The sequence below is a fragment of the Lepidochelys kempii genome, chromosome 12, assembly GCF_965140265.1.
Source record: "Lepidochelys kempii isolate rLepKem1 chromosome 12, rLepKem1.hap2, whole genome shotgun sequence".
In the NCBI taxonomy this organism is placed as follows: Eukaryota; Metazoa; Chordata; order Testudines; family Cheloniidae; genus Lepidochelys; species Lepidochelys kempii.
The window spans coordinates 39,849,822-39,876,102 of record NC_133267.1 but is presented as its reverse complement, the minus strand read 5'-3'; the positions used below and the strand labels follow the sequence as shown (position 1 = coordinate 39,876,102).

General features: G+C 46.8%; 2 protein-coding genes and 2 non-coding genes across 11 annotated transcripts in view; all 4 read right to left on the bottom strand.

Annotated features, from left to right (window-relative positions):
- Positions 1 to 216: 216 nt before the first annotated feature.
- On the bottom strand, positions 217 to 7,749 carry RPL13 (ribosomal protein L13). The gene is made up of 6 exons (XM_073308305.1): positions 7,675 to 7,749; positions 7,028 to 7,145; positions 6,348 to 6,489; positions 3,939 to 4,112; positions 1,469 to 1,525; positions 217 to 419 (listed from the first exon to the last, which is right to left on the bottom strand). Exons 2-6 carry the CDS (start codon positions 7,129 to 7,131, stop codon positions 261 to 263), a joined length of 636 nt encoding a protein of 211 aa, XP_073164406.1. The 5' UTR covers positions 7,132 to 7,145; positions 7,675 to 7,749; the 3' UTR covers positions 217 to 260.
- Positions 4,172 to 4,257, bottom strand: LOC140896572 (small nucleolar RNA MBII-202). The gene has a single exon (XR_012154582.1). It is a non-coding gene; the product is annotated as a small nucleolar RNA MBII-202 (small nucleolar RNA).
- LOC140896571 (small nucleolar RNA MBII-202) lies at positions 6,679 to 6,760 on the bottom strand. The gene has a single exon (XR_012154581.1). It is a non-coding gene; the product is annotated as a small nucleolar RNA MBII-202 (small nucleolar RNA).
- Positions 7,750 to 7,767: 18 nt separating the features above from the next.
- Positions 7,768 to 26,281, bottom strand: part of SPG7 (SPG7 matrix AAA peptidase subunit, paraplegin) — a 51,210-nt gene continuing 32,696 nt past the window's right edge. For 4 of the 8 annotated variants that reach the window (XM_073308260.1, XM_073308261.1, XM_073308264.1 and 1 more), the window contains 8 exons: positions 25,444 to 25,546; positions 24,229 to 24,339; positions 20,454 to 20,569; positions 19,079 to 19,235; positions 17,810 to 17,973; positions 15,344 to 15,421; positions 13,037 to 13,240; positions 11,023 to 12,208 (listed from right to left, as the gene is read on the bottom strand). In XM_073308260.1, the coding sequence (XP_073164361.1) occupies positions 12,128 to 12,208; positions 13,037 to 13,240; positions 15,344 to 15,421; positions 17,810 to 17,973; positions 19,079 to 19,235; positions 20,454 to 20,569; positions 24,229 to 24,339; positions 25,444 to 25,546 (1,014 nt within the window). In that variant the 3' untranslated portion in view covers positions 11,023 to 12,127. Of the gene's footprint in view, positions 8,012 to 8,058; positions 9,372 to 11,022; positions 12,209 to 13,036; positions 13,241 to 15,343; positions 15,422 to 17,809; positions 17,974 to 19,078; positions 19,236 to 20,453; positions 20,570 to 24,228; positions 24,340 to 25,443; positions 25,547 to 26,281 lie in introns of those variants that run through there. The other 4 variants (XR_012154551.1, XR_012154553.1, XR_012154552.1 and 1 more) reach the window with 4 other exon arrangements.

Sequence of the window (26,281 nt, the reverse complement as noted above, 5' to 3'; positions counted from 1 at the left end):
TTGTTTCTTTGTTCCAAATTCAACAGACTGGGTAGTACTTTGGGGCCTCCCAGAAGCTATGGAGCCAGCTGAGACTCCAGTTCAACTTATTTTTATACAACACACATCTAGAATGTAGCTGAACAAACACTGATAAGTATAGGCTTCATGTCAAAAGTATCATCTTCCTTTATTCCGGATCCCCTTGCATCTGGTCTAAGAAGACACCACACCAGGTTACATTTCTACACTCTTTTATTGACAGTTCGAGGGAGAACAGTTCATTTCTTCTTCTCCACATCCTGCTCTGCAGCTTCCTTGGCTCGTTTAGCACGGATTCCAAAGAGACGGGCATTTGCACGGGCCATACGCAGGCTGGCAAAGGCTTTGAAGTTCTTCTCATCCTCAGAGATAACACGGGCCTTTTCCTTTTTGTAAACCTAGCAGAAACAAGAGATAGACAGAATGTGTAACTATCTTCTCTGGAATCCTCTGGTCTATTCAACGTTTAGATATGTTTAGAAGAGTTACTTTTTGGTAAAGATTTCTACTAGCAACAGGACACCATCACTGGCAGGGATGCTTTATCAAAGCAAGAGGCCATGCCTGCAACACTATTCAATCAGGAGCCTCATTTTTTTCAGCTTCTGTATTTGTCAGCTCACACCACTGAGGCGGCGAGGGAAGAAACTCCAGAAATAACCACCTCAGGGTAGATGGATATTTACCTCGCTGTCAGTTTACACTCATTCATGGATTACCACCATCAAGCATCAAATATAACCCTTCAAAGCAGCAATTGTTCTAGAACCAACTCCAGTGAACCCACAGCTTGTCATCTTATACTTAGTAAAGAGCTACCAGCCCTGGGTCACTGAAGACTAGATTACCAAAGCACAGGGCTGTGCACAGACAGCTAACTCTTCCATCCTCATTTCTGAGTTGCTTCAGGCAGAACCCTCAATTTCAGAACAAATTCTCAGAGCTGAAACTGCATCCATTAGTCTACCCCCAGACAAAACACGCCACTACTTCAAGCCCGTGAACTTGCCCTTCGGCCCCCTCAAAGGAGCTCCAATTTAATCAACAGTTGGTTAAAAGACTCAGGTTTTCAGTTTTTTTACACTGGCAAAACTTTAGTGTAGCTTACAGCAGCCAGCTCTGTGCATCTCATTACGCAGTGGCAAAAAAATCCGGAGACCCTGCTAAAGTTACACTCTCACAGTAAAATACTGAGATTTAAAAAAAAGAAAAAAACCCCAGTATTTTACGACGAGAAATATGAGATCAATTTTAACAGGCTCTTGTTCTTTTGTCTCAAGGTAACTGCTGCAGTCTACAGACAGCAAAACTTAACTGCAGTGTCACAATGCAGCACTGAAAAAAAACCATTTGTTGAGTCAGTTCTCTCTAGTATTTAGAGATACATCACAGTAGTATCTAACTTTGGAACAATCAAACAAAGCGCATGATTTGCAGGTTCACTTACGTTCCTGATTGGCATAACAGGTCCAGAGAGCTGAGTTGCCATCTTGAGTTCTTCTGGCTGTGTAACAGAGGACACAAGTGATTACTGAGTTCAGCAAGACAAGCTGGCTCCCTTGGTGGCAGGCCTGTGGGAGCTGTCTGGGTTAGGGAACGTACCTTCTGGAGCAACACATAAGCTCTTCAGTTTCATATCTTAACTAAAAACTAGACCTGCATGCCAGGCCCCAGCACTGCGATGTGACTGGAGAATCTAGCAATACATGTTCAACAGGAAAAGTTCCATGGTTTGGAGCTCAGGAATTCTGCCCCATATTTCAGACTGAAGAGAGGGCCCTACATTCCCACATGGAGAGACTTGGAAACACACACGTGGAGAAGTGTGCTAATTCCCACTCCAACAGAGGGCGTGCTAGCATTGTGAAGGGGCCAGCCTAAAGCAGACCTGTTTTTAAGACTGAACCAAGCTGAACCCAGTATTCGCAGTTGCACTGGGGAGTGTGACCTGTTAAGGATACTCAGTTAACAGAGGTGGAAGGAAGCAAAGTCATCCTGAGGGCTTGACAAGATGCTGATCCATCATCATTACTCCACCACCAAATTGCCTTTCCTGGCCCCACCAAAAATAGGAACAAAGAATGTAAAGCTCTGGTTCAAGAGCACAACACCTACTCTAAAAAAGTTACACCAACCTGACAAAATGTCAAGTTTACTGTTGTTTCCAGTAAAGTCTCTGGCTCTCATACTCAACAGAGAAAAGTTACTTTGCAGTTTATTTTGTATATTCAAAAAGCATTCAGCTTCCCCTATTTGTCTGGCTCTCATGCAAAATAACAGGGAAAAGAAACATTTTGAAATGCGGCAACAGAAGGCAAAAAAATTAACAATGTAACTATTTTTATTTCACGCTGAAACTGGCTATATTTCAAATTCATTGTACCATTTTAAAGCTGTGCTGGTGCTAAACATTCACAACTAAATCTGCCTTGCTAACCCGTCTAGGATATGAACACAAGGGACTATACTATTTTAGGTTCTAGTTGCACCAGTTATCAGTGATATTCCCATGACACTCCAGGAAAGTTTGCACAAATTGCCCCCACGGAAACCCTTGTTACAGAAGCCCTTGCTGGAGAAAGGGGAAAACCTTTGGTCTGCATATAAAGTAGTTTCTACTTCAGCTTCTTCACATCCACATCGCCAGCAGTCCCAAACCAGGTTTAAAGAGACATTTTCCAGGATTCTCTACAGTGGGCTTAGGGAATATGTTAAACTGATAAAAAGTTCCAATAAAGCCACATTTTATATAGTTTAGCCAGCCAGTATGAATGCAGTCACAGAAAAGCTAATTGACCAGTTTGAAAGAGTTTTAACACACTTTGACCCAATTCCTGCTGGCAGGCCATGCCATGTTAGGAAAGTTTAAGCAGGAAGCATGTTTAAATACAGGTAAAATGCCTAGAACATCCACATAGAGCCTATGGATGTTGCCTAGAAATCCCCTTCTTCAACTCTTTCATTTCACTACATATACCTCCTTATTGGAAGCACGGAGCCTACATAGCTGGAGCAAAGAAATACATGGAAATCCACCTAATTTCAGAACCTTAGCTGATACAAGTGTTTTCTCTGTATTAAGATTTACAGGTTGATAGGTGGAACTCCCCTAAAATTGACCAACTCACCACCTCTGTAGGTTACTCAGCTGACAAAACCTCTCTGTCCCTGCATTTTTTCCCATTGCTCTTTTGTAATTATTTACATATAGCTAGACAAGTACTCCCGAAACTGTGGCTCATTATCCACCCATACACATTAACTGATTTACACTAAATTTCAACTGCTTAGGCAAAAGTCAGACTTGGTGAGAGTTACTAAAGCTCTCATGGCTTTGATTCAGGGCAGCCCCCCCCCCTCCAATGTGGCTTTAAGTCACCACTGCACACTCCACATTCCGGGCCCAGCTCCCAGCACAACAGAGCTGGTACAAGTTATAGCACATACCCTGCCCAACACCCAAGCTCACCCCTCCATCAGATGTACGGAAGGCAGACTAGGCTGCTCTATCAATCCTTTGCCAGTGGAAGAACCCTCCCATATAGGAACATTACATTCGGAGATGTATCTAAGTAAACAACGCTTTACACCAGAACATTAGAGCAGGGGTTCTCAAACTGGGGTTGTGACCCCCGAGGGGTCCCAAGGTTATTACATGGGGCTGGTCACAAGCTGTCAGCCTCCACCCCAAACCCCGCTTTGCCTCCAGCATTTATAATGGTGTTAAATATATAAAAAAGCGTTTTTAATTTATTTGCGGGGAGGGGGGGTCACCGCACTCAGAGGCTTGTTACGTGAAAGGGGTCACCAGTAAAAAAGTTTGAGAGCCACTGCATTAGAAGATCAGTCATAACCAAACCTTAGCGCTACCGAGCAGGAGAAGGCCTCTGAAAGCTTCCAGGACCCAATGTACTTACAGAGCTGTCTCCCTTCTTGGGTGCAGAGGGCTTCCTTGGGAAGAGGATAAGCTTGGAGCGATACTCCTTCAGTCTCTGCACGTTGGCCTGCAGGGATTCTGTAGACTTGTTGCGTCGTCTGGGATCCACAGAGATCCCAATAGTCCGGGCAACCCTTTTATGGATGCCAGCCATCTGTAAAGCAAGAGAGTTCATGCCAATGTTCAAGTGACTGTTATGCCATTGTGCTACTGAGTGAAGCCACTACAGTCATCAGCTGGAAAAGGGTTCAAGTATAGTCATCACAGAGACTACAGAGATTCCGGAGAAAGTGTCATCATTTGACTGTAAGGCCCATCAGAAGCAGAAGCAGTGATTAAGAAATATGAATTGTGCTATGCCCAGGAGTTGGACAGCAACAGATAAGGCATCTCCAAAAGTCAAAGATTAGACTCAATCTACCACAAATTTACATGTTACGTAACTTTCAAGTCTGAGGTCAACACTCCTTCAAATAGCAAAAGGAGGGCACAAAATCTGAGGCCTCAGGGAAAAGAATAGGGGACGCCACTTTCACTCATGGAAATAAGCAAGTGTTCTTATATAATTATACTGCAATGTGCAATTCCAACTGTAACAAGCGACTGGGCCATTTAAATCACATATGCCAACCTGACTCATGAAGTTGGCCATACTACTAAGGTTCAAATCAATGCTCTATCAAGTATCACTTACATCATGAGTCTCTAAAAAATACCAGAGACCCAAAGGAAGCAAACTATTTCTTGGTGCTGAGCAGTCCTGTAGACATTTGATTTTATTGTCCCATAAGATGACTGTACAGAAGGCTGCATCATCACCATAACATTCCCTCCTCCTCTCTCCTGAAGTTAAGTGGTTTAAAAACGTGGAATTTTGTTAAACTGGCAAGTTGACCATGTTCCTTTAATTTTCAAAACTATCTTGTGTTGATGTATGCTGCTGCCTACATGGCTCATTCCCACACTATTGGAATACCTGAAATTAATATGAATATGGGAAACCACCAAACACTAATGTAACCATAAAGTCCTTTATTAAATCCAAAGTTATACAATTGCTCTAAACATGCCTAAATAATTTACTACATCCAAACAGTAACAAAACATTTGATCAAGATACTTACAAACAGGCTAAACCCAGGGTGCTTAGACCCATATTGGTCGGCTCTAAAGTGGCCAGGCAGGTATTAGCAATGAACTTTTTTATTTACTTTTTTATACTCTTCAACAAACAAGTAATGACATTGCCAAATACTGACTTCGGTTAAACACCAATTTCAGACAGTTTACCCTTATTTCCAGTCTTACATGGATGAAGATTTACAAATTCCTCTCTTCCCAAGGCCTTTCCTTCTCTACTTGCTGTTCAACAGCTTTGCCATTGCCCCTGGATTCACACAGGCTTTAACACTGGTGTGTGGGTGGCAAGGGCCATGTTGGCTCATTTTAAGACAGATTCTCTTAGTCTTATTTAAAACCATCTGCAGTCATCCCCAGGGGTCAGAGGCCTTCTTTTTAGAAGCTTTCTTTTACCTCATTTGTTATTCTTTGAGCCGGACATAGAATCACAGAACTGAAAGGGACCTCAAGAGGTCATCTAGTCCAGCCCTCTGCATCCTCCCTACTTCATTCCTTCTGGCCTTATAACTTATTATTTTCAAGGCTTTCCTTCTAATTGCTAGTCAGGGTCTTTCTTTACAACACATATATATTTTCTTAACTAAACTTAAGCTAACTAATTCTCTAATTTCATATTTATCCTACACATATTGTCCATTTTCTGTATCTACAGCAATTACACACCTACCTATAGGGACCACCATCCTGTACTCCGGCTAATAATGTTGTGTTATCTAGGCCTTGTCTACACTGCCACCTTACAGCGCTGAAACTTGCAGCGCTCAGGGGAGTGTTTTTTCACACCCCTGAGCGCTGCAAGTTTCAGCGCTGTAAAGTGCCACTGTAGGCTGTGCTCCCAGCACTGGGAGCTACTCCCCTTGTGGGGGTGCTTTTTGACCGTGCGGGGAGAGCTCTCTGTACTGGTATCGTGACTACACAGCCACATGAAAGCATTGCCGTGGCAGCGCTTTAACATTGCTAGTGAAGACACACCCCTAGAAAATTCCAAAACAGCCCCATGCACAACCAATCTCAGCTGCTTACATATACTAGCTACCAACAGAATAACCAGGCTACGCAAGACAGGGGAATCTATCAAGGAGTTCATTTCACCCTCTTGTTGGGGGAAAAAAAAATATTGAGTTGAAACACCAAATTACAGCTGGATACGTTACTCCACACCCACCCAACACTGGGCAGAGTTATAGAATGTATCTGTTGCGTGTGAGCGCACTCTACTCTGAGACGCTAACCAACCAGTTATACTCACTCTCAGCTCTTCTAAGGTGAATCCTCTGCCAGCACGAACTTTCGTGTGGTACCTAACAGTGGGACACCTCACAATGGGTCGGATTGGCCCTGACACTGGGCGTGGAGCAATGCGACGAGCCTTTGCCTGACGGGCCTTCCTCCTGGGCAAACAGAAATATCACAAGTCAAAAAAAGGATTTTTCTATAAGATACATAACTTCTACACTGACAATCTTTTAAATGCCCAGTCAGAGTCCCTCACACAGAAACATGAGAGTAGATCAAACTTGCTGAGGCACGGAATGTGTCCATCTAGTAACTGATGTGAACAAGGCCAGACTACATAATCTCATAATAAACTACAGTCATCAGATAAAAAAGGGTTCAAGCAAATCATCAATGTTGTGCAGAGATTCCGGAGACTTTTCATCATTTGACTGTAGACGTAATTAAAGGCATTAGGATTAAATTTGCCATGCAGGGCATCCATGGCTCACACGGTTTTACTGGCCTCTGTGATTACAACCACAGTAACTTTTAATCACTCTCTATCCACCACAGCGTGCCACAGGAGACAAGGGGGCAAAATTCCCAAGTAAGTGATCTTGATGTCACAGGGCAGGTAGACACAATCAAATCCCCATCTCACCAGACACTGGTCTCACTGACACATGCAGCCAGCTGTCCTTAGCATCTCACCTGCGGATCTTCCTAGCAGGCTGGTTAAACCATGTGGCAACTCGTCTCTGCCAATCTTTGTGGAAATGGGGTTTCAAGATCATGCCATTTCGACTGGGTGCCATGATTGCTTATATCCCTGCAGACACAAGGAGCACGTTTAATGACATCTACAATTCACTGCAGGCTCGGGTGACAGAAAGCAGCCCTCAATAGTAGAGACCGGTCAGGGCCCAGCCCTGGGCAGCAGCACCCCACGAGCCGGGAAAGGGAGACCGCAAGGGAGGGCCCGGCTGGCCGGACTGCAACAGCGGGTGGACCCAGCTCCCTGCAGCCCAGCGCGCCTAGGCCAGACCGCACAGCCCCCGAACCCCAGCCCCCCGCGGGGCGCCACCCCGGGAACGACGGAGGCGAAGGCCCGGCCCCGTCCGCCGGGGAGCGGCCCCCAGGCCACGGCCCAGCCCCGCTCTAGGCTTTAGCGGCAGCCGAGCCGCCCTGCGCCCCCAGGCCCGGCACCTGCCCGCCGCCTCCGCCGCCTCCCCGCAGGATGCGACAGGCCGCAGGCGGCCCCCCGGCGTCCGGCTGCCCAGGGCCCGGGCCCCGCGGGCCGCCCAGGCGGCGGATGCAGGCGGATAGCGCTGCAAGGCCCGGCCTCCGCTCCAACCCACCTCCACAGGGGGAAATGGCCGACCGGAAAAGGAAGGGGTCATGCAGGGCACGCTGGGATATCAGGCCTAGCGGAAACTCAACTAGTTACTGACCAATTAGAATAAAGGCTGGCGAGAGGCCCGCCCAGCGAGCTTCAGCGCCCATCTCTCCAAAAGCCCGCTGCCCTTTACAAAGATGGCGCCCGTTTTAAAGCGGCCGCGTATGAAAAACCAACCCCAGCTGGGGTAGGGAAAGGCAGCTGGCTGTACCAAGGAAGCGCTGAAATTGCTTATCCAGGACAGCTCATGGACGATGGGTGAGGTCTCAGAGGACTGGAAAAGGGCAAACAATTCCTAGCTTTAAAAAAAGGAACAAAGACAACCAGGGAATTACAGACCAGTCAATTTACAGCCATGTACAAGATTCACTTTATTTTTTTAAATCTTGGTCCTAATTTCTAGACCATGGACACTAATCCCTCAAATTCCATACCCCACACAGTAAAACAAAGTCTCTTAAATAAGATACCCAAACATCAAAGAGGAACAATCGCAACCTAGACTGAACTCTCATGACAATTCAAAAATAATTATGTTGAGAAACTGATTATCCCAGTCAGGAACTGTCCTGTTGGTGTAGCAGATACAGAAGCTATTTGCAGCTGCAAGTACTTATTTAGTTTGTTGTACATCAAGTCCATGATCTTAAAAAAATTATCGAGCAAGAATGCTTAGCATTTACATGGTGAGATACGTCTTTGGAGTGCAACACAAACATTAATCCAATTAATTTAAAAGCTACTATGAAGTATTCTAGCCTGCTTAGCCACATCCATTCCCCTACATTATTTATTTTAGATTCTAGAACTGAATGCATTCCTGTGTATGCATCCTCCCCAGAGCCCTGCATACCTAGAGAGAGCAGCCTGATCTAGTGGTCTGAGCCCAGGACTGCCCAATAGCCTTGGACCAGAGGTAACTTGCACTTTATTATATCACATACATGCCTGTAAAATGATGACACTATAAAATTACAGCTGCCCAGAGTGTAGCTATGCGCTGTTCCTACCCCATGTATGCATTTCATCTATCCCCAAATTGCATATATGCCTGGTCAGATATACATGGATGAATAATTCCTATCGACTTACAGCCGTTGCCTGCTCTTGATGGTGGCACTATTTTGGTTTGGGCTCACGTCTAGACCCTGCACATTAGACCTGCTTTGGCTTCCACAGTTCATCGCAGCCCCTTCTCAAACTACTTCATATACCCAGTGTTGCCCCATGTTTTAATGGCTGCTTCTTCTCAGACTGGAGTTCCTCATTCAAGTCAAGCAAGGAAGGAGGGGGCCCTCATATGTCTCATACCACCACCATTTCGGGACTGCAGGTGCTTGGAGGATAATTTTTCAGACATTCACATGACACACTCGTTTCGAGGTGGCTATGGCCACTTTCACAGCATTTAGAACAAAACCAGACTACACCTGCCTTAAGCCACACTCCCACAGGGTGTTATACTTAGCATAAACAGAGCTGTACTACACGACTGCTGATGTACTACCTGCTGTCCACCTTAACTGGCATTTCTTACCATTAGTCAGCTCCTGAATGGACTCAAGTGCAGGCTCTAGGATGAGGCCTGATGCTTCCCCAAGGCGTAGGAGCAAGAAACAGCAGCTCTTGAGCAGGTTCCTGCCCGCATTGCAGAGGATCCTGGTAACAGGCAAATGGGGCTGGCTTCAACACACATGAAAGCGGAGCAAAACCAAGACACTAAGTTTGTAAGGCACCCTCTCCAAGTAAGGTTTGAGGGAAGCAGGTGCACTTGTTGAGCTACAACATAGGAACAGCCACATTGGGTCAGACCAAAGGTCCATCTAGCCCAGTATCCTGTCTCCCGACAATGCTAGGTGCCCCAGAGGAAATGAACAGAACAGGTAATCATCAAGTAATCCATTCTCTGTCGCCCATTCCCAGCTTCTGGGAAACAGAGGCTAAGGACACAATCCCTGTGTATCCTGGCTAATAGCCATTGATGGACTTATCCTCCATGTATTTATCTAGTTCTTTTTTTAACCCTGCTATAGTCTTGGCCTTCACAACATCCTCTGGCAAGGAGTTCCACAGGTTGACTGTGTTCTGTGAAGAAATACTTCCTATTTGTTTTAAACCTGCCTATTAATTTCATTTGGTGACCCCCAGTTCTCGTGTTATGAGGAGTAAATAACACTTCCTTATTTACTTTCTCCACACCAGTCATGATTTTATAGACCTCTAGCATATCCCCACTTAGAAATCTCTTTTCCAAGATGAAAAGTCCCAGTCTTCTTAATCTCTCCTCATATAGAAGCTGTTCCATACCCCAATAACTTTTGTTGCCCTTTCTTGTACCTTTTCGGATTCCAATAGATCGTTTTTAAGATGGGGCAACCACATCTGCACGCAGTATTCAAGATGTGGGCATAAGCATGGATTTATATAGCAGCAATATGATATTTTCTGTCTGATTATCCCTTTCTTAATGATTCCCAGCACCTCTTAGCTTTTTTGCAGATCAACATGTTTTAATGGTTCTCAACTAACAAGAATGACCCTTTGTAGGAAAAGAACTAAATACAATGGCAAAACAAGATTTCAATCTAGATTTTCTGCTTGCTGATTGAAATCAATCCACCATGATGGCCACAGATCCACCTCCTCAGCCCACCACCTACACTCCAGTAAGCCTGAGAGATCTGCTGTGGGACTCGTGTGGGGGTGGAGGGAGGTGAAAGCTGCGTGGTAATCCATTTGCTCACACTGTTGGACACACCCACCAGGAAGGGGATACTGCTGAGATGGGACCTGCCTTGGGATTCACCTGGGAGGGGAGAGGTGCTCACAGACTCAGCTCCTCCAGGAGTTCCCAGGAAGCCCCTGCAGCCATAGTGCAGGGACCCCAGGAGCTGCTCACTGGGTGTCAGACCCATGCTGTCCCAGGAGCAGCTAAGCCCGGAGAGGCCACCACCAAGCCAAGGGCATCTCGGGGAGTCAGTGGCAGGCAGCTGATACAAGCAGTGACTTCATGGAGTCTCCCATCACTTCTGCTTTACAGTTCATTTGATGACTGATCCATTTTGTGGTCAGATGATGAACAGACCACGACAAATCTTTAACGCAGGCTTCGCTATTCACAGCCAGTGACCCAGCCATGCTGCAACATCTGCTCCACAAACCTCTGTGAGCCCACTTTTCTGCATGTGGATACTTCCAATTGTCTGACCAGTTAAAAATCAATCCTGTGCCAGAATATGGCATGACAAAGCACCACTAGATGCTGCACGCTGCACAGGCAGGCCTTTTAAAATGATCAGACTGGTAAGGATACCGTAAACACAGGAGCCTGCTGTTTATTAAGAAAGGTCCCAAACCAATTGCATTACATTTGTATTCACACTACAATTAACAGCAGTGCTACCAGATTCCAAGTATGCATACAAACAGGCCCAGAACATATTTGAGACAGTTTTTTAAAAGGTTGAGAAGTGTTTCTACAGCAGGTGAAATTCTAGAGTTCAAAGAATAAAGGGGAAGCCCATCATGTTAAAAAGAAAAGAAGGGAAAAAGCAATGGAAATATCAAGTCCCAGACTAGAAGAAAAACATCCCTTCCCCATAAGATTAACAAGTAAAAACCACTACAGAATGCTGTGCCAACACAGAGCTGGCATTAAAACTAGTACAACCAGTGGGTCAGGCAAGTGGCACTGCCTTACAGTAGCCTATAGAGATGCGGGTGGGGTGTGGGGGTGTCAATTTTCAGGACCCAGCCTTACTCCTAAACCCAGCAGAGGTTGGGAGTCCTGAGACAGAAGCAGGCTCTGCATCAGATAAGTGATGGTGGGTAAGAATGCCTTGGATAACTGCATCCCTTCCATCTGAACAATGCAACATTAGCTGCCTCAAAAGTCTTGTCTTGCTCTCCACAAATGGAAGATTGATGGCGATAATGTGAGGCGTGTTCATTTGCATCGATTTCTACGGGGGGGTTGTAGACTGAAGTCCTTCACTTGTGTTCAGACCTCTTAGTCCCCTAAAGAAGCAACTGGGGTGGGGGAGCACCTGGACTGGGGCCTTTCAGGGACACAGACAATAATCCTCATGGAATAATCCATGGAAATAATCCTCAATAAAAGTGAAAAGGGCACACCATACAGCCAGCCACCAAAGTACCCCAGACATCAATGCACAGATATTTCAGATGCTCTCATTATGGAGTGAGAATGATCATGCCCCAACAAGGTTCTTCTGCAGAGGATTTAAAGGGCTGAACACAAGCAAAGGACTTCAGTCTACAGCCCCCTGTAGAAATCAATGCAAATAAACACACAGGCTTCCATCCCAGAATCCTTACTGAAAGGTGCTTCTCGAGTTGCTATTGAGAAAAGAAACAGCATAACTGGACTCAGCCTCTCAATGCAGCACTTGTGTTCAGTCCTGATCTGGAAAATGGGCTTCTGATGTAGAAGTAGATCCTAGACTGGATTTTAGACATGTGGGGTTCGCCGGTACCTGCACACAAATTGATAACAATCCACAAACTGATAACCCCAAACCAACCAAAACCAAAAAATCCCCATAGAGAGAGAGGGACATGCACAGAACTATCAGAGAGAACAACCGGCACAGGAAGCCCCTAAATCTGGAGAACTGTGTTCTTGTCATAACAGGACATGTACATGTCACAACGCCCCCGCCTCCTGCTTTTATTAATAATGTTCTACATAACAATGCACAAAGACCATTTTACTCCAGTGAACCTTGTTCTCTCTGTCAGTATATTTTTAAACTCTGAGCAGAGATAATCAAAGTGTACAGTCAAGTCATGTGGTAACTACTGTGTCTTAAACTGCCTTGAGCCCTTCCGAGTGGACTCCACGATTGTGCCGGACAGAGAGACACTTCCGAAGCTCTGGCACGGGAAGGAATGACAGCGCACACCCATATCACAGCACAGATGTTGCATGTTGACAAGAAATCCAGCTCCTAAGAGTGTTTACACTGCGCTGAGCCCAAAAGAGATTTTAGCATTTAAATTAATTCTGAACCCATGCATTACCCCTTTCTGCCTCACATGACCAACTACATCTGTGCTTGCATCAGGAATCCCCAACCCCAGAGATAACCAGTTGCAGAATCCCTCCCTGAAGACAGCCTGCCTTGCACAGTAGCCGAGAAACCCAGAAGTTAGGGGCAGGATATCGGCAACACACAGATCCCCTGCTCTGGTCTCTCAGTGCCTTTGACCCTGCAGCTGAAAGGGGAAGACTCAGGTATGGTGCTAGAAGGAAGCCTTTAAAGCCCTCCTCTCCCATTCCGGATCAGGAATGGGTTTCATACTGGTCTCAAACTGGGTTCCTCCTCCTCTTCCCGGGTGCGGGGTTGCTGGGGTGGCTCTTCATCGCCTGTGTCTTGTTTGTCTCTCTCTGCTTCAAGCCAGCTCTGAGGAACGATCATTTTCTTTGGCCCATGAGGAGGGAGCCCAATCAGGGCTTCCATGTCCTCATAGTTTATCACTTCCTTCTCCAGGAGGGTATTCGCCAGCTAGAAAGAGCAGACAAGGCAGAAGGTGAGTGTACATGCACTGAGAGCTCAGAAAAGTTAGTGGCAGCTCTGGCAAGGCATGAAGAAGAGCATGCTGACATGGCAGCACGTGCTTGTGGTAAAGCATCTCCAGAACATGCCTCCATCCTCCCCAGGAGGTCAGCGAAAACGGAAGAGAAGATGTTTGTCCATGACTGTAAGCAGCAAACAACATCAAGGCATATATTTGGACAAACATGCAGCCGAAGCAAGATGTGTTGGTGCCGGAGGGAAACAAACACACCTGGGTTACCAAATCCACAGGTTTTACAGCTAATACTATATGTCTGCCCTAGGAATACTTTACTGGTATAGAAAACCAGTACGTTATACCGGCAAAGCGCTCCTAGTGTGGACACAGCGACAGCAGCAAAGCTCGTTCTGTACTGGTTACAAGCTGTATCAGTAAAAGTGCAGCTTTGCTGCTATAGCTGCGTCTACACTAGGAGCGTCTGCTGGCTTCACATCCTGACCAACAGAAGCACCTAGTGTAGATCTGGCCTATCTGTAGTTTTTGGGGGCCAATATGCGACTTTTTGAGCTGCTGGCACCTGCTACAAAGACTGAGAAACAGCCAGGAGAGCTTTGGGGAGAGGGGCACTCTCACAGCGGACTACGACTGGATGCTCTGTTCCCCTAAGCTCGGCAAGCTACAGCTACTGGGGTATAAGTTAATCAGGTGATCTCCAGCTGCTGGCCTGAAGGAGTGACCAGGAGAATCACTTTAGCTGAATGAGGTCCAAGGAACAGAGGTAGAAAGGTCTGTCCCTCTAGTCCATAAACTTAGTTGACTTTGCACCTGTGTGAACACTTGTGAAAGGTGCCAGGTTAACAGTCAATGAAACTAAAGGCCTCCAAAGGATAGGTACTGTCTGGACAAAAGTAACACAAGCTTTCCTCACTGCCCATTGGACAGAAACTCTCTAGGCATGGGAGGAAAGTTCATTTTTCAGGTCCATTCAAATTTCTCGGGGTGTCTGAAAGTGACAGGACTGCCCACATTACCAACAAATATGTCAGCAGTTAGGTAAGACAGATATGTGTGTAGACAGTTGTATTCAAGTCCTTTTTCTCTAAATGGTTTGATCCCACAGTTAAAGTAAACAATACTGTGGTTGAAGCAGGCTGGCCGGTCATTATACATCACTGGTCACAGACTCCCTAAAGGAAGAATCAAAGGTGTCCATACTCAGTTGGGCCACTGGGTGAGCACAGTTGATACACAGGGTACAATAGCCCAGGCCCTGGTCCAAGAGTGGGAGAATTGTGAAATTCCATCCTAGGATAGGTAAAGGCCCACGGCCTGATACCTGAGGGGGCAGAGGTGCAGCCAGCCCTGTAACACTGGCAGCAGTAGCTTAACAATGTGAACTGAGACTATCAACTCATTCACACTGGTGACGCGGAGTCAAGAGGCTCTAAGTCCCATTATTCCTCCCCTCAGATACTGGGCCGCTCCAATCCCCAGGTGGATCTCCTGTGAATTGGCCCCCAGCCACGGTGGTAAAGGCAGCACTTTGCTTTTTGAGTCTGTCAGACATGCTGCTTCTGACATGGCAGACTCCTCCTGGCAAGGCCGATAGCTGTTCTTGCAGTGGTGTAAATTACTCGCAGCCCCATATTTGGCATCCCAGGATCAGAAAGTCACCACGGAAGTAACCTAAAGGAACTGCAGTTCTGTGCTACAGAGTCTAACCTTCAACCGCCCCCCTCAAGCCCTTCACAGAGAGCACCCCTCTTGCCAAGCAGTGAGTCCCTGAACACCACCAGTTAATGCCTAGAGACTCACATCATTCACCACTAAAGAAAGTTCCCACTGCAAACACACATGCATGCCAGGTCCTAATCCAATGGCTGACCAGATACGCAGCTCAAAGTCTCTTTCCTTTGCTTCCCTAATCTTCCTGCAATCTGGAAATGCACCAGAACCCACACGGCTTCTCAAAGCTGGAAGATAAGCACAGAAACACCGCTTCCTGAAAGTACCACCACCACTCCCTAGGACTCTAGCAAGCAAGGACCTGGTGGCCGCAATGATGCCAGAAGCACTAATGAAGTCCATACCGTTTGCAGTTTGCCCCGGTTGTCCAGTAAGAGTTTCTCTGTGTGCCTATATGCTTGAGCCACCAGCACTTTTGCTTCCTGGGAAGAGAAGTGAGAGATAATGATAATGGAAGAGAGACTTGGAGCACAGACAAAGACGAGTGAACACTATGTTCATATAAAAGATGAGCTGTTCCTAGAGACATGATTTACAAACAGGAGCTGGTTAGAAAGTCCTGTCCCTATGGAAGAGTTTGGTTTTCTCTTTTTTTTAAAACCAAAAAATCAAAGATTTTCTGCCAAAAACGAGTCTACTCTCTTGATGAGCTGCCACAGCACATCAGGTGAGTCCCCAGTTGTGGGGCATCATGGGTAATGTAGTCCAGCTGGGAAACCTGATGATAGAGGAGAATAGGAGCATGAGGCAGCTGAACTGTAATTCCCATAATGCACCGCGGCAGCATTTCTGAATCAAAATGTTTCCGTTTTCAAGTGTTTGGTTTCTCATGAGTTAACACTGTCTGGAGAAGGCAGACACTTCTCACACATTTCATTTTGTCAAAAACCCAATGTTCTATTTAAAAACAGTTTCACTGGGAAGTTTTCAACCAGCCCTAATACAAACACCTGCTCTCTCCCTCCTCCAGGGTGTCCAAGAGATCTAGAAACCAAAGAAACAAAAATTCTATTTTTGAGATTTTTAGGCTACGTATCTTCTTGTGATCCAGACACCACACAGTATTGTTTATTGCACACTGTTACTCCTGGGGGAGTTATACGTCACTGCGCATGCGCAGAATTTATGTCCCCCCACAGATTTCTTTGCTTCCCCACAGAAAGATAACTTTCTGATGGGAAAGCAAAGGGAAGCCAAAAGAGCAGCCATATGACCCTCCCCAGCAGTATGTTTTCAGTGCCCAGGGCAGCTGGCAGAGAGGTAAATCACGGGGCGGGGGGGAGGAGGAGGAGGAGAGGAGACTGGGGAAGACCCAGCTAGTGGTTCCTACCCTGTGCTGGGCTCAGCTGCTACTCCTGGCTGGACTGAGGAGGATGTGACTTCCTCTTCCTCTGCACGGCATCCAGGGCTGTGTCAGACCCACCCCCAGATTTCTCCCCCAGGTGCAAGAAGCTCTGTAAACTCCCCTATTCCCCCACTTCCTGCACTCAACGCTCCTCAGCTACAGGGGAAAGGATCCCTGTACAGGGAGCTACTCCTCCATCTGCCCAAGCCCCATGCATCCAGACCTCTCCACTGAGTCCCCCACAGCACCCAGAACCCTCTCCCCCGACAAGCCCCACTCGCCCTGCACCTGGACCACCCTGACAAGCCACCCACACCTTGGTCCCCACCTACTGAGCACCAACCAGTTGCCCATGGATCCCCACCCACTGAGTTCCACTTCCCCAGCATCTGGAATCCCTCACTGAGCCCCTCATACCCAGACCGCACTGCCAAGCTCTATCCCTCCCAAACCCAGACACACACACACCCCACTGAGCCCCAACTACCTTCACCTGGACCCCCTGCAGAGTCCCATTACCATTGCACCCAGAACCCCCCAACAAGCCCCTCTGCATCCAAATCCCTCCAGCACCTGGATCCCCCACTGAGCAGCCTGCACCCAGATTGCCCCACACAGCGCTCTCTCAACTCACACCTGGAGCCCCCCACACCAAGCCCCTCCAAACTTGGATCCTGCATTGCTGATCCTACTTTCCCACATCTGGTGCACCTGGCATGAAGGGGCAGGGCCCTGGGGTGTTTCTGGGGCAGGCCTGGTCCTTGTGCTGTGTCAGGGTTGGGTGCAGCCTCACCACTGAGTCTGTGTCCTGGGAATGAGCTGCACACTGATCTCCCACCTCTGTGCAGCCAGTGGCCTGTGCTCCCCTATGTCATCCTGGAGTCTCCACATTTATTTGACAAATAAAATTTGCAGAATTTTAAAATATTGTGCAAAGAATTGTTAAGTTTTTGGCACAGCATGCCCGCAGGAGTAGCATGAAAGTGAAGGGGTGGATACGCTCAGATAATCACAGCAACTTTCCCGATCCAGGCATCTACTCTCAATCCCACAATCACCTCATCCTTATTTTGTTTCCCACTCCACCCTCAAAGAAGTTATAGTCACACCTCATCACCCTGTCCCCCACTCTGCCCCATCTCATAAGACTCCGGTCAAGTTGAAATCATGACTACAGCTCTCTGCATAGATTTATACGTTGCAACCTATTTCATGGCAACTAACTGCGGTTTAAAGCAGCAGCGGTGCAGACGCTGTAGCTGCACAGGATTCTGCCTGTTGGAACTCAGCGAACGTTCCTAACAAGGTGGCACGGAACAAACCAGCGCAGGTTTCGAGGCGTTTCCTTCTAAGTGGCCAGGGAGCACAAAATATCGGGCGGCAGGTTTTATTTGCAATTCGGATTTTTAAATGAAGTGAGAGAAGCAAAGAACAAAAGGGAAGCTGCCAGGACAAAGAGACTTACATGGTCCATCATTTGCTGAAGCCCCTGGCTGAAGGGGCGCCGACCTATCCCGGGCATGCTCTCCATCTCTGGGAAAGAAAGATGCCCAATGCTGGGCACCATTCCATACTGCTTCACCATCGAATAGGCCATCTTGGTCACTTTCCTCAGGTCATCCTCTGCTCCTGAGTGAGACAGGAAGACAGCATGGGATCACAGAGCTGACCAGCGTAGCAATTGGTGCACCTCTAGCACACCACCCCCTCTGCAAGTCAGGTGTTCAGACCTGCAAGGATTTGTGTAGTTGGACAGCCCACCCCAACCATTGACTTTACTAACTAAGCCAGGGGAAACTGTCACACATTCTACTGACAGCTCCTACAATGCACAATCTCCCCTCACCTCACCTTCAGAGTTTGAAAAGACAGTATTTCACCAGAGCCTCTAGGAGCAAGTCTAAGACAGCAGGCTGGCATGTCAGTTAGGAAGAGACCTACACACTGATGAGGACAAACCCTGATAAAAAAAAACTCATTCAACATTTCACCCCACTCCCCAGTCTGCAGATATGTCTGCTGCTCAGATCACAAACAGGTAAGCACAGACCCAGGGTCAAGCTTTCTAAACACCCTGTAAACTACTTCAGAGACTAGAAGAGAACACTGAAGTTTTTTGGCACATAGCATAACGCTTCAAGGTGGGAATTTCGAGACTGCTCAGTGATGACCTAGCTCTGCTCCCATCCGCGTCAATTTGCCAGAAGCTGGGAATGGGTGATGGAACAGGCAATCATCAAGTGATCCTTCCCCTGATGACTGCCTGTTCTGTTCATTCCCTCTGGGGCACCTAGCATTGGTCACGATCGGAAGACAGGACACTGGGCTGGATGGACCTTTGGTCTGACCCAGTGTGGCCATTCTTATACAGAAGTTTCACTGTTGGCTTTAATGTGAACAGAGTCAGGCCAATGCTGAACACGTCTGAAAATGGCACCCTTCACTTGGATTTCAATTATTAATGCTATTCTCCCACATGTTATACCTAAAGACAATGACATTGGAAGTAAATCCTCTTTCTCCCCACCCTGACTTCCTCCAGCTGGTGTTACTAGGACAGGCAGTTGAGGATTTACAGTGCTGTACAGGAGTGTCTCTACAGAACAGCTCCTTATATGCCAACATGCTCTGAAAGCCAAGGAGGTGGACAGCTATCTCCCTTCTATGTAAAGGAAGGGCCCTGTTAACCTGGCACCTCATCTGGCCCAACCCGTGGAAGGTTCTGGCTCCTCACCCGTCGTGACTTTGTTAAAGGTGATGGCTTCAGACACTCTCCCTCCCAACGCCATGCACATTCTCTCAAACAGCTGTTCCTTGGTGAAGAGGTACTGGTCTTTTGGGAGGATCTGAGTAAATCCCAGGGCAGCATTTGTTCGAGGGGCTATGGAAACCTGAAACACACAAACAGCCTCTGCCAATTTCAGAGAACAGGGGCTACAAAATAGAATCCAAGCAGGGAGAGGGGAGGAAGATATTCAGATTCTCTATTTAACCTTGGGTTTGTGAGAGGCCATGGGGTGCACTTGTGTGAGGGAACCTCAGCACTGCCACAGCTTCTTGAGATTACAGGCACAGGAGGCCAAAAAGTGACAATGTCACTTGACAGCGTCCCCCCACTGAAAGATCTGGCTTCATGATTGTGCTTCCTGACATTACGGAGAGAGGCAGGGAGGAATGAGACATGGAAGTCACTCTAGGGTAGTAGTCAACTAGCCAGTGAACCCCCAAGATGCCAAAGTGCTTTTAGAGACCATCAACCAAACTCAACTCACTTCACACTTGTGAGCATGTTCTGCAGAAGTTAATGGGATTACCAGAGTTAGTAAGGCAAGCAGAAATTGGCTCTATATTAAACAGGCATCATTTATAAGATCATTTAAATGTTGGGAGTGCAGTAATCATCTAACAGTGCAAAGCAACACTACACAAAAGGGTTTAGTTCTAGTGTAACACAAACAAGTCTCTGATACTGTTAAGAGATTTTATTCCAACGTTTGGTCTTTTTTTGGGGTGGGGGAAACACATTGGAGAGTACAACCCCACAGGTCTGAAAGGAAGCCCTTTCCTATGGAGTGCCTCCTGAGGCAGGCCAACTCACTAGCCTACCAGTCTCAAAAAGCATCCCTTCAAACCAGAGTCACACGTGATGACCCAACCAATAGTTTTCTAATGTGCTGGCAAGCTATCTCCGTGAGAGGAAGATTGTACATGCACACGCAGGCCATGCTTTGTGTGGGAGGGGTATATGAATCAAGGAGCAATTGTAGGTAGATTTTAGTCCCTTTAAGTGTGCACAGGGAACACTGTGGTCTCTGAGCACAGCCAGTTTAGCTTTTAAACGTAAAATGATGGCTGAAGATGATTACTAAGATTAACAGCACAAAGTGCAGTGCATCACCATTATTAATGGACTCTGATAATGGATTTCCTAATTGTGCACTTGGCTGTGTTACTGTAACCAAGTTCAGAAGACGTGAGGGATGATGCAGCAGATTTTAGCACAAGTTGTTGCATTATGATCAGTATACATTAGACTGGAATCCAAAAGGACCCTCTCCCCACCCCCGCGTTGAGCTTTGTTATTAATTCACAGCAGACAGTTAGGTTACCTTCATCACAGCCTCTGTGTGTTCCAGCAGCCAGCCAACCAGTGCATGGCCTGACTCATGAAATGCCACTACCCTTCGCTCCTCCTGCGACAGGATCTTACTCTTTTTGGCAGTGCCTGGAGAAACGGGGACAGAGCTTCAGTTGGGAAAATGTGTTCTTGGCTTATGCCTGTCACCAGCTCAGAGTTCACTCTCTTTTCCAACTCACTGTACAAGCCAGCCAAGTGTGCAGTGTAACAGTTAGCGAGCTCATTACTCTTGCCTGCCCTGCCACCCCGTCCAGATGGAAAAAGCAACACCGCTTCAATTATGTGCTGTTAAAGAGGTGCCCTCTATCACCTTACTAGTTAACCACATGACTGTGTCTATTACAAACCTGAATTCGGAAGAATTCAGCCTGAAGTGTAGGCTGTTTTATTCTGCACTGAACTGAAGCATGAGACATTTTCAGCTGAGATCTCTTATTCTCTCTTTTCAAAGGGCTGAGTTAAGACATTTTAATAGATTATCTCCACCTGTCTAATGACTAAAGCACAGGCCTAGGATTCAGATCTGGGACCAGTTGTGCCACAGATTCTCTGTAACCTTGGCCAACTCACTTTTCTCAGTTCCACATCTACAAGATGAAGATACCCACTGAGCTGGCAGAGGTGTTCCGAGGTTTAGTTTGGCTGTAAGGCCCTTGAGCTCCTTAGATAGGAGACATCATAGAAATGCAAGATGTTTATATTATAAACATCTGCAACAGAAGAAGGTCCCCGTCCGAGGATTCAGTCTATTAGGAACATTGAAATAGTGCAAGCTCAAGGTTGAACATGAAGGCTTAGTACAAATCTAGGGAGGTTTTCCATGCTGGTTATTCATGGAACAGTCTAAGTTCTTTCAGTCTGGGGACAAGCTTTTGGAATTAGCAAATTAAGATGAACTCACAGTGTTCTCTCCTCTCCTAAAAAAGGAAAAAAGTATTTTTTTAATGTCCATTTTCCATGCCAATGCACGATAAATTGGAAAAAGCCCAATTAGTATTTGGAAGAGATGCTGAATGGAAATCAAATGCGTAGCATATGTGCAGAAAATATGCTAACTGCAGAGTACAATACACATCAAGAACTCAACTCCATGTACTGTGCAAGGTGCCAGTATTTTAAAGCAGAAGTTTCTGCATGGTGCCAGGATCTGTAGGGGGCAGAATGGGCTCAGTGGAGAATATCAGCAGTGCACTGATTTTGCATGATACCTTGGAAAAAACACTGTTTAAAATATAATGCTAATAGAAAGCCAAGAGCCTTATTCAACAAAGAAATTGCAAATGACATTCACGTATGTTTTGTACAATCACTGCCCAGGGATCCCAGCAAGAGCTATGCCTCACAAGGCATGATGGGGATGGAACAGCAGCTTCAAATCAGAATGGCCTTAATTTTAATCAGAATAAGGTCAGTCCCTTAAACGCAGGTTGGGTTATTATTATTATTATTAAATTCTAGAAGCATTTCCTTGTCAACCCACCAGGGAGGGAGACTGTATGAAACTCTTTGCAATAGCACGGAATGTTCCTGCACAATTGCTTTTTCCCTTGAATAAAGCCAGCCTGGCCTAGGAGAGTCCCCGGAGAGCTTGTTTTACTCTGTTTAGGAGCAGACTGTGCCGAGGCTGCTGCTCCAGCGCAGCACTAGTGGGTTCCACAGGCAGCCAAGGGTGCCATCAGGCTCCACCAGAGGCACAGCTGCTCTCTCTGCTGGCATCCTCCACAAGGAGCCTGTTAGACACGGCTCCATATTCTCTACACGGTCTCCCTCATTCCCAGGAGACAAGTCTTACAGACTGGACCCATTCCAAGGCTTGAAGCCTTGGCAGCAATTAGCATTTGAGAAGCACCTTTACCCCTTCTCCCTCATTACAGCAGGGTTTAAGGCTGACGTGGCTTTCAGCACCAGCTAAGTCCCTTCCCTTGATTTAACACCACTCTTCCTAACGCAAAGACACTTGCGGTAAAAACCGGGCATCTGTCTCCTTCACTTTCAGGGAGGCCTAGCAATGACTTTGTGGTGTGTGGACGGTTAAGACAGCAGCAGCACCATTAAGTATTTTTGTGCTTGGCAGCAGCACGAAAGCTCCAGACTCCCCTAACCCCAAGAGCTACAGTCCCGCTGGTTAATAAACTCACTTTGTTCATTGATTCAAAAAACCTTGTGACCCCAGACTTGCATCACAGACCTTCGTTAAAAAACCAAAATGCAACATTTTAGGTGCGACTGGGGAAGGCAAGCGTGACCACCAGTGGAAAACCCAACAAAGTCCCTTCCTCAAGGAGACTGGCATTTTCTCCAACTGAGGCAGCAGCTCCACCATAGGAGAAGCTGGAACAAACATTAGCTTTTGTTGGTTTATGCCTTTGCAGAGCAACTCAGAAGTCCCTTCACTGGCCACACTTGGTGCTGCTAAGCAGCCAGGTGTCTGGCTTTGTGCAAGTGTGCACAGAATTACCCAGAATCCTCAGGGGGAATTGCGCTTTTAAGGTAGGGGAAATTGTAAATCGTCTCCTGCAATTCATATTTAAGATGTTTAGAAAGCACCTATTCATGGGCATTTAAGCACCTTATAATAAAACAAGACTAAAACTCCAAATGAGGAAACAGCTCACCCAACACAAATGTTCTGGCCCATGGGCCATAACCATCCGACAGAGTACCTCACTAGACAAGCATGCAGCCTCTTGTATGTGTCCAGTATCACACTTCATATAGTGGCATTGTACTATGTAAGTAGCCAAACATTTGCACTCTCATAATCAAGACCTTGTGTGCTCTGCAGCGGAATGGACCGAAATTCTGCAGCATTCTAGTGCAGCAGACTCAATTCTTTGGCAGTTTCAGGTAAATTCAAATAGGTTTTTACAGAATTAAAAAAGAATACTACCATTGGTACAGTGTAGTCCCTGGCTTATTTTGATATTAAACATACTCTGCTCACAAATTTCAGTGTGCTGCAGATTTTTACATTAACAGTTCATAATTTGCATTGTCGGAGTTTCTGGTTAAGGGAGAAGAGCCTGAAATTTAATCAGCTCATTGGGGGACAGTTGTGACTTTGGCACCTGGGAAAACATGGCAGCTGGCTTGGGACTGTGGGATAAGTGCTCAAGTTGGAGCTCCCCCAACACAAACAACATGGAGTTGCTGGCAGGATGTTCTCTGCAAGGGCTCCTCAGTTTTAGAGCTCACCCCAACTTGGTCCACCAGAACCTGGATTTGTTAACCTGGCAGGCATACTGCAAAGCTCCTCTTTTCACTCTTCTCTATGGCTGTTGAGGAGGGGGCATCTCTTTAGCATGGTTTTGCTATTTACATTTATGCCATAGGTGCCCAGAGTGCTGGATGGACACCGAAAGCTACATTTTAGAAATGTAAAGAATTGAAGAACAAACATGTGAATTGTCCTTCTTAGGTTTCAGAGTTACCCTATTGTGATAGGAGCAGATTGCACCTACTGGTTCAGGTTGTCTATAGACTCAGAAGAGAACTATTAGTTTGGGCTCAGGTTTGGAAAGTTCTCTGCACCATAAGGGCTAAACACATGTTCTAAAAAGAATGCTTAGACTCTCAAACACAATTCTGCAACTGCAGGATTCCCAAAGCCTTACCTGTACTAAGGGGAGAGCATGATCAGAACCATGTCTTGCTAGAACTCTGCCCACTAAAGAACCATATTCCAAAAGGCATGACAAGCACCATGGCGGCATTAGAAAGTATGAGAAAAGGTCAGGGCTTCTTACCTGCAATGACTCTCTCTACAGCATACTCCAAGTTGAAAGTATCAATGGATTTATAGCCTTCCCTGGCAGCATGGAGAGCAGCCTCATTACAGATGTTTGCTATGTCAGCGCCTACAGATAAGAGTTAACAAATCAAGCTTTTTTTGTAATGAGGGACAAAGAGCACAGGAGGACAGAAAAGGCAGGCACAAACCTGGTGGAGGCTCTATGGAAATGAAATACACCTGCATCACCAGCTCCCTTTGTTCCTTGGAAGAGAGCACGAACTTTGTTTGTGTTGCTTATGTTTGATTTAAATAACACGGTTGGCTTCTTGGCAATCAGCACTGGGCTGCCGCACAGGACAGAGCTCAGCTATCAGTCAGCAGGGTGAAAGCCCACGCTGGCTCTCAGCAATAGGGGAGCGGTGCAGTGTGGGTAGTTGGTCTGGCTTGGGCCACTGCATTGTTCTTACAGCAACTGCACAAACCTCTCCACAGGAGAGAAAACATCTGTTCTGAGTTTGTGTGCATGAGTGATTGGGGGTGGGGGGCGAGAGCTGCTGCAAGAAGTCACAACAGAAGCAGTGTGTTGGGGCCTGTTAGAGGGGCAACCCAGCAAGGGTATTCCAGGAACTACATGCAGACAGAAGCCTTGGAGCCCGTGGTCAGAAGCTGTGTTCCAGTCAGCTATCCCTAAAAGTTCCAGGGTGTGGGAATGTGGAGAGTGGCTTGATTTTACGAAGTAGCCTCTCTGCTCTACAAAGTAACCTCTACTCATTTCTACCCAGCAGTGAATTATTTTTTTGTTAAAGTGTTTATTGATCTACGCTCTGATTTCCTCAGCTTAATGCACTGAGGGACAGCATCTCATTCTCAATAGCAACCAGGAAGAGGCAAAAGCAGCAGCTCTTTCCCATGGGAATCTGGATCATGAGTGCTGTAACGGCTCCCCTCCACCCCACCACTGAGGTAGAAAACAGCTAGATGCCCAAAACGTTCAGAGACTGAAAAACATCCACAAGCAGTCGCTCATCCACACACACATTTGTATCCAAGAGAGTCTGTGCAGGTTCTGGCCATTTCAACAAGAGAGGGAGCAGAGAGGAAATAAAATCATTCAGACCAACACACATTGTAAAGAAGGGTGCGGCTAAAACAACCAACCCTTGAGTTCACAAACAAGGAAACCCTTACAAGTCTCAACCCCCGCCTAAGGAACAAGCATGGCTCATACCACTGAATCCTGGGGTGAGCTCAGCCAGGCGCTGGGAATAGAAGCTGCCAGCCTGGGTCAGCTTCAGACTCTTCAGGTGCTGTTCGAAGATCTCTCTTCTCTCCTGTAATAAAAAGGAAGAGCGTTTGCATGGAGGGGTTTGCGCCCCAGCCCAGCAACCTGGCACCGCTGTCACCTGGAGGTGAGATTGGGGGAATAAATGTCCCCCCATCACACATGGCAGCAAGCTCCGTCACTGGGAAGCTGGAGGGAAGAAGCACAAGTGACTAGTACATTCTGAAAGCTGTGAAGAGGACACAACCACAAGAGGGCCGAGATGCCCTGCTTTGAGCCTCAAAGTATTTACCTTCTGATTTCTCCAGTGACACTGAGGGAGCTTTCAAATTCAGGACAGACACAGGGAGGCTTACAATGAGTCACCGGCTCCTCTCTCCAAGGGGAACTCGCCCCCCTCCTGACTTTCACCCTCATTGATCTTTGAACATTTCTTTAACAGCACAGCACTTAAAGCAAAGGAATCAGGAGCTCACAGCCCAAGAGCCTGCTCCCTCCCCTGCCACTGTGAAGACGTCTCCTACTCACTGTGCGACATATGGCCATTTCTTAGATTGAGTTGGGGGGGCTAGATGAGAGCTGGCAAGGGGCCAAAGAGTGACTCATTCAGCTGGTCCAGGAGGTCCTGATTAAAACAACAGGTTCCGTTGCCAGGGGTTTTCCCCCTCCTCTTTCGGGGCAGCTGCACAGTTCATATTTCCGGTGCCAGATTGTATCAGGCATTTAAGGTATTTTAAATGAAAAATCTGTGGATGACAGTAAAGCCGCAGATGGAAGGAGGAGA

Excerpts from the sequence above, each read along its gene's own strand:
- RPL13 (XM_073308305.1), bottom strand. The coding sequence starts at position 7,131 with ATGGCACCCAGTCGAAATGGCATGATCTTGAAACCCCATTTCCACAAA. Across the intron at positions 4,113-6,347 it reads TCACCTTAGAAGAGCTGAGA|ATGGCTGGCATCCATAAAAG; the intron begins GTGAGTATAACT and ends CTTGCTTTACAG. Across the intron at positions 420-1,468 it reads CTGTTATGCCAATCAGGAAC|GTTTACAAAAAGGAAAAGGC; the intron begins GTAAGTGAACCT and ends TGTTTCTGCTAG.